Source organism: Cataglyphis hispanica, chromosome 2, assembly GCF_021464435.1.
Source record: "Cataglyphis hispanica isolate Lineage 1 chromosome 2, ULB_Chis1_1.0, whole genome shotgun sequence".
NCBI classification, from domain to species: domain Eukaryota; kingdom Metazoa; phylum Arthropoda; class Insecta; order Hymenoptera; family Formicidae; genus Cataglyphis; species Cataglyphis hispanica.
Genome location: NC_065955.1, coordinates 8432425 through 8449198, shown reverse-complemented (window position 1 = coordinate 8449198; position 16774 = coordinate 8432425). Strand labels below are relative to the sequence as shown.

The 16774-nt window shown below is 32.6% G+C and overlaps 3 protein-coding genes across 7 annotated transcripts in view; 1 reads left to right on the top strand and 2 right to left on the bottom strand.

Moving 5' to 3' along the window:
- Positions 1–136: 136 nt before the first annotated feature.
- LOC126859117 (uncharacterized) lies at positions 137–3207 on the bottom strand. The gene is made up of 5 exons (XM_050610089.1): positions 3189–3207; positions 1416–1478; positions 1214–1276; positions 1019–1132; positions 137–521 (listed from the first exon to the last, which is right to left on the bottom strand). Exons 2-5 carry the CDS (start codon positions 1464–1466, stop codon positions 138–140), a joined length of 612 nt encoding a protein of 203 aa, XP_050466046.1. The 5' UTR covers positions 1467–1478; positions 3189–3207; the 3' UTR covers position 137.
- A 73-nt stretch (positions 3208–3280) lies between these two features.
- On the top strand, positions 3281–6176 carry LOC126859099 (cyclin-dependent kinase 5). Its single transcript, XM_050610056.1, has 7 exons — positions 3281–3442; positions 3662–3750; positions 4010–4203; positions 4278–4365; positions 4498–4669; positions 4910–5121; positions 5652–6176. Exons 1-7 carry the CDS (start codon positions 3406–3408, stop codon positions 5757–5759), a joined length of 900 nt encoding a protein of 299 aa, XP_050466013.1. The 5' UTR covers positions 3281–3405; the 3' UTR covers positions 5760–6176.
- Positions 5117–16774, bottom strand: part of LOC126859086 (putative inorganic phosphate cotransporter) — a 53247-nt gene continuing 41589 nt past the window's right edge. For 3 of the 5 annotated variants that reach the window (XM_050610029.1, XM_050610028.1, XM_050610027.1), the window contains exons 2-8: positions 14922–15118; positions 14565–14804; positions 13996–14083; positions 13418–13644; positions 13177–13329; positions 12710–13084; positions 10497–12612 (exon numbers count right to left, since the gene is read on the bottom strand). In XM_050610029.1, the coding sequence (XP_050465986.1) occupies positions 12427–12612; positions 12710–13084; positions 13177–13329; positions 13418–13644; positions 13996–14083; positions 14565–14804; positions 14922–15118 (1466 nt within the window). In that variant the 3' untranslated portion in view covers positions 10497–12426. Of the gene's footprint in view, positions 6485–6728; positions 8260–8913; positions 9028–10496; positions 12613–12709; positions 13115–13176; positions 13330–13417; positions 13645–13995; positions 14084–14564; positions 14805–14921; positions 15119–16774 lie in introns of those variants that run through there. The other 2 variants (XM_050610031.1, XM_050610026.1) reach the window with 2 other exon arrangements.

Here is a 16774-nt window from a genome sequence, read left to right as displayed (position 1 = left end):
AATATATATAGAAAATATTATTTACTTATTTTTATTTGATTTTATATACATAACTTTTTCTGTGATTTTTCTAAAAACAAGAGTAGACAATCACCAAGAAAAGAAAGATTACGAAACAAATTTATCCGATGATTATTTTAAGCTTCGCATTTCCAGGACGGCCGGAAGCCAATGGGTTTTGCATAAGTTTCCGGATTTCTCTGATCGTTCAGTAATTGTACTTCCGGATAAGCGGGCGTACGCGGCCTCTCGGATGTTGTTACATTTGAGAGATCGGCAATGTTATATGACGGCGATACGAGAAACTTTGAACCGACGATTGGATTATGTGGCTCCTTATTTCCTATGGAAGTATTCGTCGATATCCGCAATTTCCTCGGCGTTCGCGGACGGTCGGATTGTTGTTGCTGTTGTTGAGATTGTTTCTTCCTCGTCGCCATGAGGATGTTCTTGACTTCCTCGTTGATGTCGGCTGGTGTCTCGATCCGTACATTCTTGGTGTTGTGATCCATTCGCACCAACTGATAAAGAGAAACAGAATTGCTAACTAATCAGCTACAATATAGATTATTGGCTAATTTAAATATATGATGTCGTCAAATAGCTGAGGAATGGATTCTGAATTTATTTCATTGCAATTCCTTGTTTTTCGTGATAGTTTTGATATAAAAACAACGATAGCGTATATCTTCTATATTTATAATATTTTTGCTAAAATATAAAAATTTTTCTACATTTTGAAAAAAAAAAATTTGAGAGAAAATACGCTTATATATAATATATATTCCCATTTAATTATATATAATATATAATTATTTATATATTATATATAATTATCTATTTTATATATAATATATATTTCATTTTATAATATTTTTTTAGAATATATGCTTTACGATGTTTTGCGATATTATATCGCAAGTCACGTCGGAGTTCACTAAGGTATACATTAATAAGGAAGGTCCTCTTTTATTTAAAAAGAAAAGCTTGAATGTTTATCTCTGTTTATCATTTATACCTCGATCAATCCTTCCTCCAACTCGGAATAACGTTGCAGCAGCAATCCTATTTTCGAACTGAGCTTCGTTAAATGATCGGTAATAAATAATTCTTTAGCGATGTCCTCCTTCATCTGTACAAGCAATTTTAGCAAATATTACTGTGTCGTACTATTCTTTCAATTGTGCTCTCCAGATAATTTAATTTAAAGTACCTGATCCATTCCCTGGGATACCTTCGAGCTGATATAATCGAGACTCGCGCGCGACTCAGAAATCTATCAGTTGATAATATTATTTATTAATATTATTTGAAATAATCGTCATTAATCTTAATTCAAACTACAGATTCGAACTAATCACAACAAGTCGTAAATTAAATTAATGTATCAATTGCTTTCGTGCAATATATATTACAATCGAATTGAATCTCTCAGCTTCAGCCATAATCCGATAATGCGCTCTCATCACTCGGAAAAACTGAAAAATGTCACATTATTTACATATACTTTCTATGTACAACCAAGAATTTATGAAATAAATTATATTATATTAAGTATAATATTTATTAAGTAAATTGATCCATTGCAATTGAAATATGTAATTAAAAAAGATATATTTCTCTCATTTATTTATATCCTTTCCTTATGTTTGGAAATAAAGTAAATCTCAATTCTTCTCTCAATAAAAGATTATATAATATGCACAATATTTTTTTATATTTCAGAAATTTTACATGTAAATATAAAAATTATTACAACTCACGCGTTGACACATGTACAACACGATAATCGCGTTTATTATCGCAAAAATTACACTGGTAAAAAAGCGATATATCAGATACATAATTATCGTTATTACAATAAAGAAAAACTTGATTTATTAAATACTAAAATCTTATTCAAATAACAGCAAAAAATGACGGATCAGAAATTTTCTTTTCCTCGTGTAATGATCTGCCAAAAATTCCAGATTCAACTGAAGTTGAGTGGAGATAATCAAAAACGAGTTATAGTGAAAAATTGAATAATTAATATTAATAAATATAAATATTGATAATTATTTAAATTTATTAATAAACTATTATAAATTTATGTTTTTATAAAAATATATTAAATTTATATTATTTATTCCTTCGAATATCATCAAAAGAATGATAACAAGGTTGTGCTATGTAAATAATAGTACGCTACATCAAGGCCGAGAACAGTTAATTCTTTGCTAAAATATTTTATGTATCACATCATATATGTATACATACGCGAAATATACTATACGTTTTTTAAATTCTATGTATATTAGTTATTGATTAAATGATTAATAAATTATACAAGAACTTTTGTTATATTAATCATTCGATTTTACGATTCATATATCTTAATGCGCAATCTCAATTTAAACAGCAAATCAAATTTAGATCGACGAAAAATTTAAAATAAAGTTGAAATATATATTTGATTCCAAGCATTGTTAAAAAAATTATTATTATTGATAAAGATCGTAACAAAGTAATACTTAGAATTTTTATCCTTTATCCCTTTTATTCGTACTTGAAATAATAAATGAATAAATCGCCAGAAAAATACTTTGATAAATGTATCATCGCGATACAGTTACATGTGATTTATCGAAATTTGATTAATTATTAAATATAATGAGCAAATTTTTTCCTGATATTTGTCGCGATTGCGTTTTGAAAAGGAATTCAACAATATACGGAGCGTCTCGCACTACTAATCCTGCGCTCAAATGACAGCAAGCCGACCATGTGTCTTAACAATGATCGAGAAACAATAGCCTAATATGACAATTAATTTATTATCATCTGGAAATATTTAACGTATTGTAATATAAATTTATATTGAATATTTTCTGCGCCATCTTGCATGTCAAATTAATTTCGATGATTGAACCAACATCGCATATAAATTCTAACATTAATTTAAAAAATATAATTTGTTTTAGTTTGATTAAAACACTATTTATGCAAAATTAATTTAAAATTATATTTTACAACAAATTTTCATATTTCACAAGAAAAAACATTTTTATATATTAAATATAAATAAAGCTTTATTTATCTTATCTATATGTTAATTATATATATACGAATGTGCACATCCAAAGAGGAAAAATGTTTTATTTATCCATACTTATCTTGGCACGCAGAGATATCTATGGCATAATTACCTCTTCATTATTACAACCTCTATGGTTATAGAAACTCGATAGGTAAAAATGCTGCAACTGTTGGTAATCCCTAGGGATTCAGGGATAAGATCTCAGGTTGGCGACATGATCGCGCGTCAGATCAGAGTGTCCGTCGGGCCCGCGCAGTGGTGCGAAAAACACTGTGCGCGACTGTGCGTGCGTGCGTGCGCGTTCCGCCCGTGGTATCAGCAAAAATATGCAAAAATATGAGAAGCTCGAGAAAATAGGAGAAGGTGAGCTTCCGATTTTGCGAGCGCGTGACAACGCGGTGCGGTGCGCGTCATCGGGCGTCGTCGCGGCGTGATCCTCGCGTGTCATGTCATATCGTTGTCCCGCGTCTGTACGTCGCGCGGTCGCCCGGTGGGCTCTCCCCCTTTGCGTTACTGTCAACACAACATAATACCGTGCCGCCTCCACCTCCTGACTACAACTCTCACTTTTCTTTTTTCTAGGCACTTATGGCACCGTGTTCAAAGCCAAGAATCGCGAGACACACGAAATCGTCGCGCTGAAGCGGGTGAGACTGGACGATGATGATGAAGTAGGTGATGTGCTTGTGTGATATTTGTACCTTTGTATTTTTTTCTTTTTTTTTTTTTTTCTTCTTTTACACATAATCTCTCTCCCCTTGTCCCCCACTTACTGTACCGATAAATTTAATTAATCGATCGCTCGTGTTTTATTTATATAAAGTAACGCTCTCTCGTGTCGCGTCGAAAATAATTCCCTTCGATGAAGGCCGACAAAGTTCTCCTTGATATTAGTGTCTTATCGCTCGTGTGCTTCTTATATTGCTCAAGGGTGTACCGTCGTCAGCTCTACGGGAGATCTGTCTACTGAAGGAACTCAAGCATAAGAATATAGTTCGGCTCTATGATGTGCTGCACAGCGATAAGAAACTTACCTTGGTATTTGAGCACTGTGATCAGGATCTCAAAAAGTATTTTGATAGTCTAAATGGGGAAATTGATTTGGACATCGTTAAATCATTTTTGTAAGGCACTATATTTTTTTGAAAAATCCATTCCAGTATAGACAAAATTATTATAAATTTATATTTGCTTTCAGATATCAGTTGCTAAGAGGTCTAGCATTCTGCCATAGTCGAAATGTTTTGCACAGAGATCTCAAACCGCAAAACTTACTCATCAATAAGGTATACAATTAGATTTAGATTTATTATCTTTTATGTACATACTTCTTATGTAAGAAAAAATTATTACTTCACACAAGATTATATTTATTGTTTGAGAGAATTATTGGATCACAAGTAGAAAATTGTTCGCAGAACGGGGAGTTGAAACTCGCCGATTTCGGATTAGCAAGAGCGTTTGGTATTCCCGTAAAATGTTATTCAGCGGAAGTTGTTACATTGTGGTACCGTCCCCCGGATGTTCTATTTGGAGCAAAATTATATACAACATCCATTGACATGTGGAGCGCGGGATGCATATTCGCTGGTAATCGTCCGACAATTTATTCTTTCCTAAAGAATTTAGATTAATTTTTGATAAAAACTTTTTCTATTTGTATATGGCGTTAAAAAGATTTAGAAATATATTTCTCTGTCTCTCAAAAAAACATACTAATTAATGAAAATTTTTTCAATGTGTTTTTAATTTTTTTAATAGCATTTTCTATATTTTATCTATATTTTATACAATAAAATATCGATATATTTCGTCTCGATATGATCACAGAATTGGCAAACGCCGGCAGACCGCTCTTTCCTGGATCGGATGTGGATGATCAATTGAAAAGAATATTCAAAATGTTAGGCACACCGACCGAGGAAACCTGGCCAGATTTAACGACACTTCCCGATTATAAACCCTTCCCGCAGTACCATCCCACACAAGGACTGGCACAGGTTACACCCAAACTTACTTCAAGAGGCAAAGACTTACTTCAGGTAAATTGCGTCGTTTATATTTATTATTAAAGCAGAATTACACCAGAAATTTGAAACATATAAATGCGCTTCTATTTGGTATAGAAAATATTAGAGCAACACGCAGTTAACTACATAATAAAATTTTCTGTACAGTAGTCTAACAATTTTAATAAATCTATAACAAATCTTTAACCGAACGAAAAGCAATATGAAATAAATTATAATGAGACTAGAATGCAGATGATTCGAAACATTGTAGAAGTATAAATATTTCGATCAATTTTTCAGTTGTTATTTTATACATAATATGAGACAAAGCTACAATATCAAATCAAGCCTTGATATAAAAAAAAGTGAAAATATCATACATGTAAAAATTTCAAAAGTATAAAATTGTTTTTTCACTTATATATATATATACATATAAAAGCTTGTAAACATCATAATTTTGGAAAATTGTTTACAATTTTCTAAAATTATGATCTTTACAAGTTTTTTTATATCAAGTTTTTGATTGATGTTGTATGTATAATATCTGATTAATGTAGAGATTATTGGTGTGTAATCCGGCTCTACGACTATCGGCGGAGGAAGCGATGACACATCCATACTTCAACGACTTGAACCCTGCCATAAAAAATGACCGATGCCAATAGCGAATCATCCCTCTTAGCTTAAATCGATCGAGGACATTAGCATGCGATGCGCAGCGATCAAAAAATGGAGAAGAAAACACACTGGCAAAGATCGTTTGTTAATATATATATACATATATATATTATATGCGCTCGAAATGAAGTGATTGCCGCGCGAGAAGAAGTAGGCACCGGTGATATCTCATTGTTTTATAAAACGATTCGGAAGAATCGATAAAAATCGTTAATTTATTCTCTGACAGCAACATCTTCGTATTGAAAGTGAACATTCTATGAAAAGAAAAAACACGATGTATGGTTTGCTGTCAAAGTACGGAAAGATGAACATGAAGATTTACGCGAGATTAAGGATATAAGCGCGATTTATTTATTAAATAATTATTATATCAATAAATCAATATCTTAAATAAGTCTTAATTATCGATTCCCCTTTTTTACCCCTTTACATGTGTCCACATCGCCTACATCGCATCGAAGTGGAACCTGTGCGCTTCTTGTAGCTTCTCAATTTTATCCTCTCGCCTTTCTTTCCAGTACAGGGCGAGAATAATGGCCGTAATCAAGCCGCATGTACCAGTTAATGCGGCAGCGCTCAGCAAGATCAACTTACTAGGTGTGACGAACAATTGAGCCTTCCATCTCGATGGTTCGGCAATTGGATTTGGTATCACGACCATTTGGGAGTTGGGAATGATTTGTGGCCATTCTCGTGATTTACCGCCAACCTAGAAAAAAAATGTTTATTTTTTTCAAATCCTGTAATATTAATAATATAAATATTACTCGAGATTTTTCACTAAGAAATTGAATTGCAAATCGAAGTTAATGCTAAATTAGTGATAAGTATGTAATATAATTTGTTTTCTACTTATAAGATAAAAAACAAAATCTATTTAAGCTTAGATTAACTTTAATTCACATCAATATTATTCTTAAGAATCAAGCCATTGTCCATGTTTTCTCACATACCCCTATTGTAAGAGTATCCACGAAATTGGGCGTTCTTCCTAAACCAAAGGTGGTGTAAGGCAGATTAAGCGAGAAATGCGCGCTTTGCGGTAACTGTGCGGCAATCGCGTTGCGAGGACTACCGTCCTGAGTAGTGGTTCTGTACGCAATCGATGGTCCCGGCAAATTGGTGCCATAGGTCCGCTTTTTCTTGCCGAGCGAGCCCGGCGAAATTGGATACATGCTGTTGGTGCGTCCAGTGAGTACCATCACCTTAACAAAATTCGCGTCGTAGTCCAAACTATTCTTGAACGCTGCGGTGCGATACTGGTTGCTCGTCTTGTTAGACTCCACCAGAATTACATCTAGAATACCGTCCTGATAAAAGTCATAAAACACCGCCATCGCGGTCTCGTTATAGAACGGATTCAACGCCTGCCATTTGATCTCGAAGGTACGATTGAAACCATTACAATTCTTGCACGCTACATTCTGCAGCAGGAATGACTGTTTCCCGGTGGAAGACTGCAAGGTAGCCAACAAATCCGGATAACCGTCCATATTGAAGTCACCACCACGGAGGGTAATAGTCTCTGTGTAACGGTGACCATCCGGCCTCACGAAACCCCACAATACATTATTGGGATCGCGAAAGTTCACTGGGAGATTATGCCAGCCGTTCTGGTACATCATTATTGTGCAATTCGTGCAAGTATCAGCACAGTTGAAGCACAATGGTAGAAGGAGAGCCATTTTGCCGGTTAGCTCGATGTCCAAATAGAGAGTTTGACCAATTTCGGTCGAGATATTATTGTAAGGAAGATAAATTTTGTGGGAAAACTGAAACCCTTGCTTGGTACCTAACCATATCTCAAAGGACTCTTTCGTAGTTACTACAAGATCTGATAGAAAATCATTGTTTAAATCCAGAAAAGCATTGGAATGCGGCGTTCTTATAGGCTTCAGCGGCTCGATCCAACTCATATTGATGATGCGCATCGTCCTATTCTCATTGAATACCCAGAATATTCTATTGCCGTACTCGTCCACTCCGAAAAGATCAATTATCATATCTTGGTTGTAATCCAATGCCAATGGCTGGTCGTGCATTTTTATAAGTGGAGACGATTCGTTGCTACAATTCAAATGGCCGCTTCCACCCCAAAGTATGTGTACATAAGTAAATTTATCCGAGACATTGAAAGTCGTCACTAAGATATCCATGAAGACATCACCATCAAAGTCGCCCGGTACTACGCTGGTCACTGACTGGTTCTTGAACGAACAATTCAGATGTGGTGCAGGCCGCAACAATGGCTCTTGATCGGCCGCCAAAAATATCTCTACTGTCTGATTCTCATTCGGTTTTCCACGCAACATAAATACGTCTGTCAGCTCGTCGGAATTGAAATCGCCGAACGCTGCCGGCATACCATCTAACACGTTACCAAACACTGCGGGTGTTATATTGCTGCATCTCGCTGTCGTGACGAGCACGATGAGATGGATTAACGTTCGAATTGGCAGCATGATTCACATCCCAATGAATGACCTGCAATTGTGTGCACTTTCAAAATGAGGACTCTTATATGCGATAAAAATATTATTTTGATACAGCATGAGATGTTTAATCAACAATCGTACTGCACACAATTCAAGTAGTTAGTGCACTTCAAATAATGATAAAAACAAAGAAATAAAAATCAATCACAGAAAATTTCTATATTAAAATAATAAAACAATAGGTACAAAATACATTCTTTTTCCTCTGTATGTGATATAATAAATGTGATAAAAACATTTTTAAATTGAATCCATTTCCTACATTGTGTAAATTAGTATTAATTAAGATAAGGATTTTAAAAATGACATGCAGCTAAAGATATAAAAGAAATATCAAAAATATTAGCTTGGTTATAAGTTTGCATCGCAGAAGAATAATTACTGAAATAACGTATTATTATGTTTCATAATAGTCTTTTAACAGAGACATATAAACAAAATAAAATTTTAAAGTTTTATTAAATTTATGATAAATAATAACGATAAATAATAACAAACAAAAAGAATATTATAATATTATAACTCTTTTACAAGTATATATACTTAACCTAAAATACAACACACAGAGAAGTACTTGCGTACAAGTGTGTGAGCAAAGCTCTATAAAATTAAAACATTTCTCTCATAATGTTCATATACTTACATTTATAAATTTCACTAATCAAAATTAAATTTTTCGCTTAATACTATAAGAAATGCACATATGATGTGCAATACTTATCATATCTGACAGCTGACAGCTAATGACACATATACTATATGAGTCAAAGTAGAGTATTACTCGAGAAACGATTTTGCGCACGAAAGGACGCACATAATATTCAGAAATTTTTTCTCCCAGCGAATATATATTGAGAAAAACAAATTTTATTTTAAAAGTAGATTTTATTATTAATTTTCGTTTTTATATTTCATATATAATAATACTGCACATAGATTTTGACAGATCATACATACATATATACATATACATATACATATATATATATATATATATATATATATATATATATATATATATAAATCCACTTTTCTATTTATTTCGATTTAAATTTTTACAAATAATTTATTAAAAAAATATAGAATAGAATAAGAATAAGTTTTCAAAACTAAAAAGATTAAATTTAGATAATTAATGGAGAAAAATTATTTTGCGAAAGATAAGATGGAAAATATTTATATCAATAATTGGCTGCATATGTAAAACTACCTGTATGATCGGCTCAATGTGTCTTCTCTTTTCAATATCATCTACCTCTGAAACTAGAAAGCATTTTCGCAAATTTCATCCTACTAATAATAATGAAAATTTTCGATCATTATTAAAATTATATTCTTTTATATATATTTTTTTAATATTTAGTGCTTCATGTGTGCTTACATACATATATATATTATTATTTTAGTATATATCGCAATCACACATGTGCAAATTGGCATGTCACATTTTGCTTGTTAGAAAGGTACAAATGTTTTGTTGAAAAAAATAGTAATTATATAAAAAAAGAGTATAGGATTTAATAAAAATATTTCAAAATATTATTAATAGCCAACAGCAGTTTATCACTGCTATATCTTAGATGTTATTTTATTTACTTGCAATTCTATTATCATATATATATATATATATATATATATATATATATATATATATACAAATTTTACAATCCCAACAATAAAAATATTTTTGATGTAACATCACGCTAGGAGATCGCGTATTTTGTTTTATGTACATCATATATAAATATTTGAATAAAAATGAATTTGCAAAATTTTGCATTAAATGATTTTAGTATTAGGTAACTGGTAACTTCCTCATTGTATGAATCTTCTGATGAATCTGTTTTTCCAAATCGATTTACAATTGTAATTATTAATTGTTCATATTATCGCCACATCAGAAATATGGTAAAGTAATTTATAATTAATTGTTCAAGCTTATATGAAAATTTACATACTCATAACATATTTGGAATAATTTTTACAAATATTTTTGTACAGTTTTCTGTCAGAGCAATGCAAAAATTTCTTTTAACAATACATTAAGCGTGAAAAAGAAAACGTAACTTGTTGAAGGCACTTTTTTAAATATAACAATCACAGAATATTTGCATTAAATTATTATTTCTTTCTATTTGCAATTAATGTACGTTGCTATCTAAATTTATTTCCAACGCTTTTATACAAATTGATGTCGCAAAATAAATAAGCCAATACAGATGAATGTTCTTGATATAAATATTTAATAATTCTTTTAATTTTTAGACAATTTTCAATCATATTAGATTCTCACAAAAAGACTTTCTCAAAAAGATCTCGAGTATAATGTATAAGACAGACCATTCTTTTTATTCTTTCTTTCTCAAAACTTAAAAACTGAATATAGAACAAATTGTTTGTTCGAGATATACTTAAAGGAATCGAATTCGTTTTGCGCAATTACGTATTTCAACGAGTCATCAACAATAACGTTGATTTTACAACAAATATAGCTTTGATATATTCAAAATTGTACAAAAAAAAGAAGAAATTTACTATCATCGTCAAAGTTGTTTAGTTTGTGCAGCTTTTAAGGAAGAGATACTTATCATTAAAAAAAATGCATTCTACTGTACAAGCAGAATCTTTTTGTTTGACGACATCTATTTCTTGGTACAATCGAGAGATAATGATCATTTTTCCGTCCTTCATAAACGCTATATATAAATATTTATGCTATATAATAATAACTAATATATATTCATATCTTATATGTATATATATCTAATAAGACTTTTTATGCGCACGATGCGCAAATATCTACAACATGTATAAACACCATTATTGTATTATACACACACTGTGCTAATCGCGGCGCAATTGGATTCGAGGTAAAGTCTCCCAAACGAGGATGGGAATCTTCCTTTCATACCTTTTTCATTCACAGGCCATACGCACAATACAAAATGGCTGTAGTTGTGATAAAAAGTGATATAACAAAAAGAGATGAACAATGAGGGGGTCTTTGCTCTAATACTGCTGCCACAAGTTTGTCAGATTACAAATTATCTAACTTGAAGATAAACGTAACCATAGATACACTACAATAGATTCTTCCTCTATATTATTTGTGGCAAATCTATTTAAATTTATCTCGTACACAAATCTCAACGCGTATATATCGTATCTTATAATAATAAAATGTGCGTTCTGTATTACAGAATGGAAGACTAAGATTGATAAGTTTTGTTCAAAATATGAAACTGACAAAAAAATGTCTGATAAATTAATAGAATGCTCACTGTGCAAATCAAAATTTGTGTTTTAAAATATGTAATGTATAAATTCTATTGTAGTGTTACACAAACATCACCAAGCATACTTCAAACAAATTTGACGTCACGCTTTAAAGAGCTTAATGTTTGTTTCGCTTTCATTTACATATCCAAAATAACAAATTTGACTTAAATATCCATGTATATAATTGCATAAATTGACTTAAAGAAATAATTTCGTGAACGCCATTTTTGCAATCGTTTATACCTGCGTTGATTCTTTTGTCATGATATATTCCTCTTCGGGCAAATTTATGAAAGTTTGTTTATCTACAAGCAATAGTTTTCACTTTCTTTTTTTTTAAAAAATTATCTCTTCTATCATTTCTCTAGTATGCCAATTTTTAGTATTCTTTTTCTAATTCTATACATAATACCCGAAATTATGTAAAAAATGATAAATTATAAAATATAACAAATGATAATGACTAAGCTTATAATAGCAGCTCAGCTATGAGTATATATATATATTTCTCTCTCATTCTCACACACATACAAATCGTCCTTTACATTTGAAACATACATACTATAAGACTACTAAGACTACAACAATTGGTTTATAACTTTTGCAATCGATTACAAAAGTATGAAAACTTACAATATGATTGCGATAATCCCTATCGTGAAAAATTTTATATCTCTTCATGGTAAAAAAGAAAGAAAGAAAAATTTTGAGATTAAATTAAATGTTTTATCTTAATATACATTCGTTTTGAATTGTTAAATATTAGGGAGGGAATGAATGTACGCAGGCAGAAACGGCCAGATGGACACAATTGTCACGTCGACAGTGTCGATTTTCTTTCGTATCGCCACTATCTTATCGGTAAAATATTTACTTGTCAATGTTGAGTTTCGCTGATAACTTGCACCCCATCCAATTGCTTTTTTTCACTCCTGTCATCGTCTCTATCCGGATTGTCCCATATTTGCCTCTGTCCAGAAGAGCAAAATACATAGAATGTTGCACATATTATGTAAATAACAGCACAGATTATAAATACAATCCTCCATTTTGCTTGCGTTGGCTGGAAAATAAAACAGTAATATATAAATTATTGTTTGATCACAATTCTAATTCACTTAATCACTTAACAGTATTTTTAAAAAGATAATTTTAATTACCGAATCATCAATAATCAGTCCAACAGTGATTGGCGCAAGAAGCCCAGCGAGATTGGCAATACAGTTAGTAAAGGACATTAAAAGTCCGGCAAATCTCGGTGAGATATCAAGATGATTTACTTTGAAACCGGAATAAATAGCGCCATTCAGACCGACTCCCACTGTGATGATGGCTATGGTCGCCGAGGGATTGCAACCGGTATATGAGGCAGCAATCAACGCCACGGCCGGTGCGTACTGGCCGATACTATTGATAAGCTTACGGGTCACTGTATGAGAATATTTTCCTGAAGAGATCATCCAATCGGCGATATGAGAAATAAATATAGAAAAGAGCCACATGGCAAGATATGGAAGTGCAGAAAAGGTACCATTCTGAAATACAAACAATATTATAAATCCCATTTGAAAACTATTAATTTTTTTTTATCTAATTTACAATATTTTATTAATAATAATATACTTACGTTTTTAATGCTAAAATGAAGGATTTGTTTCATGAATGTTGGAAGTTGGGTCATCAGCGTTTCATATCCGTAATTCTGACCCATGTGCGCCATCAAGATAGCCCAGAATGGTAACGAAGTTACAATAGACTTCCATGGTACGGGGGGTGATGACTAGAGAGAAAAAGAAATAAGAAATTAAGTTGCAACATTCGATCGGTTACAATATCGCAAAAAGATGAAGAAATGAAGAGAAACTCACAGATATGCCGGCGCTACCCCAAAGAGAACTGAGTATATATTTTTTTTCCTCTTCCGAGATGGACGGATGTTGCTCAGGATCCTCGTAGACCCATATGAGGAACGCAATGCACCAAATGGTACCGATAGCACCGAATACATAGAAAATAGATGGCCAACCGCCTACTAATTGCCAGTCGGCTAATAAACCGCTCAACGGCATAGAAATTACCGTGCCAAACTGTGCACCTACATGTCAGGAGAAAAGATAAGAATAACAAAAAAATATGATTAGTGATGATTATCAAATGTTTGAATCTTACTTTCTCTCCAGACTATCTCTTTGTTTTATCAATGAAAGAAAATCTTATGAGAGATAGAATGGAAGACAAAGAGTTGCTAAAGTATAAAAAAGATAACTCGAAAAATCGAAAAAATCTGGTCCACAAATCCCGTCACAGCAAGAAGCGCGCGCACACAGTAGCGACCCGATGCATCGAACTTGCTCCAGAGAAGAAGACACTCGCGCGGCGGATTAGCTCTCGACTTGGTACGCGCTCGATAAATCGCTACATAAAAGATCGCACTGAACGAGCTTACCAGCATAGACGAAGGCACCCATCCTGCTCCGTTCGTTAGGCGGTATCCACTTCGCCAGCAATGCGTGCGTGCAAGGCACGATAGGACCCTGCAATAGGGATTAATCCATTCCTATGGGGGGAAAGGAAATACACCCGTACAATCAAAAAACGTTCACACTCAAACGGATCCAGTAATCCTTTATAAGCTTAAGACTAATACTACACACTAATATCTCTATCTTTGTAAATAAATAGAGAGATTCTCTTACTATTTTTTTTATTAATCATAAAAATCTTTTAATGTAACAGAAGAAGAGCTAAAAGAAGGGCACAAGGATGCCCTTGCAATGCGAATGTATATCTCTTTTTGTCAAATTTTCCAATGTAATAAATTCAGAATTATATACTTACGAGAAAATGTATGAAATGTATGAATTCTGTTTGTAAATAGCAAAAAATATATATACTCAAATAATAGACAACCGATCCCAAAACATCACACATTCTCATCTTCGCTCTCTCTTCTTAAGTCTCAATCAAACTATCTGTTACTACAGAACGATAAAGGTATTTCAAAATATTACTTACCTCTCCTAAACCCTGGATAAAACGAATGGTCATTAACCACCAATATCCCCAATACGCGGATGCGGGGACCAACAACCCGAAAATCGAATTGATCAGCATGCCGATTCCGAGGAAGTATTTGGCGCCATAACGCTTGGCGAGTACACCGAACGGTATCTGCGTGATAACGTAGCCCCAAAAGAACGAGCTCAAGAGATAGCCTTGCTGCTTATTGTTCCACGAGAAGGGTCCATCGGCATTCTGTAAGGGCAAAAGACTATTTATATAGATGTATTCTCGAGTTATTATCTTTCTCTAAATTCTCGCATACACTATCTCCTCGGATAGAGGAAGAATTATAAAACTTTATGTACTCACACGTTGGGCAGCTTCCGTTTCATTGGTAATGAGATCTCCGCACTCGTTTACGACTTTTTCCACTTTCTCGCTGTCCTGGATAGACGTATGATTGACCATCGCGACGATAGCCACGGACATGTTGGTCCTCATTATGTAGGCATTTGCCATACCAAGGAATATCATTAATGTCACCATGTGACGTTTCCCCATCAGAGCTGAAAAAAAAGGAAAATATGAACTGTCATTGCATGCCACAAATGTAATACTAATTATGAGACACATGAAATGCCAATAAATTTCCGTAATAAATCTCATATAATATTCCTTTATTATATTTCTTTATTTCTCTTTTATTACTTCTATATTCCTAAAAACGCATAAAATTGTATCTTTAATCTTTTTAGTCAATTTTTCTTTTATAGAAAGTATTGTTAAATTATAGCAGATCATTACATTTCTATTGAAATTTTTTATATTTATTTAAAATATATGCATAATCAAGCATCAAAATAAAATTTTGAAAAATTACAATTAAATTAAATCAAATTAAATTAAATTTAATTTTTAGAGTCAATTGAAAGAAATGTCGATTCTCGATTGATCGAAGAATCTATCATTATGTTTGCAAGCAACATAACATTTTGAAATCCTTTGCATATTATCTTGAATGTATAAATATTATATTATTTTATAATAATTTTAAAATATACTTGTCTTTCTCTTCGATGTGCCTTTTAAATATGATTGCGATAAAATCGAATGGAAAATATAACTATGACATCGTTAATTGGCACTCTTAAGATATTCGCCGGAACATGTCCGGTCATCGCGTATTAACAGATACTCTTGCCAAATTTTCACGGAAATAACCGAAGGACAAATGGCGGGATCAATGCCGAGGTTACGCCATAAAAGATATGACTCAAGTCAATTGAAAGCCGCAAACTATCAACGAAAGCGCGTTTCTTAATAAATACTACTAAGAAACATCGCGTCCCAGTCATTCAAATGTTTTTTAAATGTTATTGGACATATCTATGGGTAAACTTATATTTTTAGAGTTTACTTTTTTCATTTTAAATCACAAATTTACGGCCAAATATTAATTCTCAATTAAAAGAGTAATTAATATAATTTTCTAATTTATATAAAAAATAAAAAAATTCTTTTCAAAAGACACATTTCTTTTCTTTCATAGTCAAATCACAGCATGATATTGGCTTAAATTCCAGAATCGACAAAATTTACGCGTGTTTCACGCGAATTCTAAGAAATTTTGTCACGCAACAGGTGAGCGATAGAAAATGCTTAACATGCGATGGAAAATGTGAATTATTAGATCGTAATCGGATATAAAATATATACGGTCATATATAAGTGTCATTGCTAATTTCATTGTTGACAATCACCAAAAATTGGCGTTCGCGCGCGAATTATGCGTACACAAGAGCAAAGTACATAAGAGAAGTCTGATAATACAATCTATGTACATCAATAAACCGTGAACTCTCTATACGTCGCATTTAATCAAAATCGATGTAACAAGCTCGACTTTGTCATCAATAAATCACAACGTATAATTGATCATTAATTAACGTTGCAAATAAGATGTCCAAGAAGCACTCGTGTATGTAATTCCGTATGTTTACAAGTGTCGTGGCAAGTTTCCATGGAAGGAAAACATTAAAGGTCACTGCACGGAACGGTCTCGATACAGTAATTTTCCACGCGGGTTCGAAATCGAGTCAGCAATGATATAATGTATATAACGCACTATTTCGGATTCGCGATGGTTTTTTCCGTTTAACGTGCTCATGATAATCACACGTATTATGTCGTGTTACGTCATGCGTTATCGATATCATCCTTAT

What these genes read in the sequence shown, in the direction of transcription:
- LOC126859117 (XM_050610089.1), bottom strand. Translation starts at nt 1,466, where the DNA reads ATGAGAGCGCATTATCGGATTATGGCTGAAGCTGAGAGATTCAATTCG. An exon ending in TATCCCAGGGAATGGATCAG is followed by an intron (nt 1,133 to 1,213) that starts GTACTTTAAATT and finishes TTGCTTGTACAG; the next exon opens with ATGAAGGAGGACATCGCTAA. An exon ending in TGGAGGAAGGATTGATCGAG is followed by an intron (nt 522 to 1,018) that starts GTATAAATGATA and finishes TCTCTTTATCAG; the next exon opens with TTGGTGCGAATGGATCACAA.
- LOC126859099 (XM_050610056.1), top strand. Translation starts at nt 3,406, where the DNA reads ATGCAAAAATATGAGAAGCTCGAGAAAATAGGAGAAG. An exon ending in GACATCGTTAAATCATTTTT is followed by an intron (nt 4,204 to 4,277) that starts GTAAGGCACTAT and finishes ATTTGCTTTCAG; the next exon opens with ATATCAGTTGCTAAGAGGTC. An exon ending in GAGGCAAAGACTTACTTCAG is followed by an intron (nt 5,122 to 5,651) that starts GTAAATTGCGTC and finishes TGATTAATGTAG; the next exon opens with AGATTATTGGTGTGTAATCC.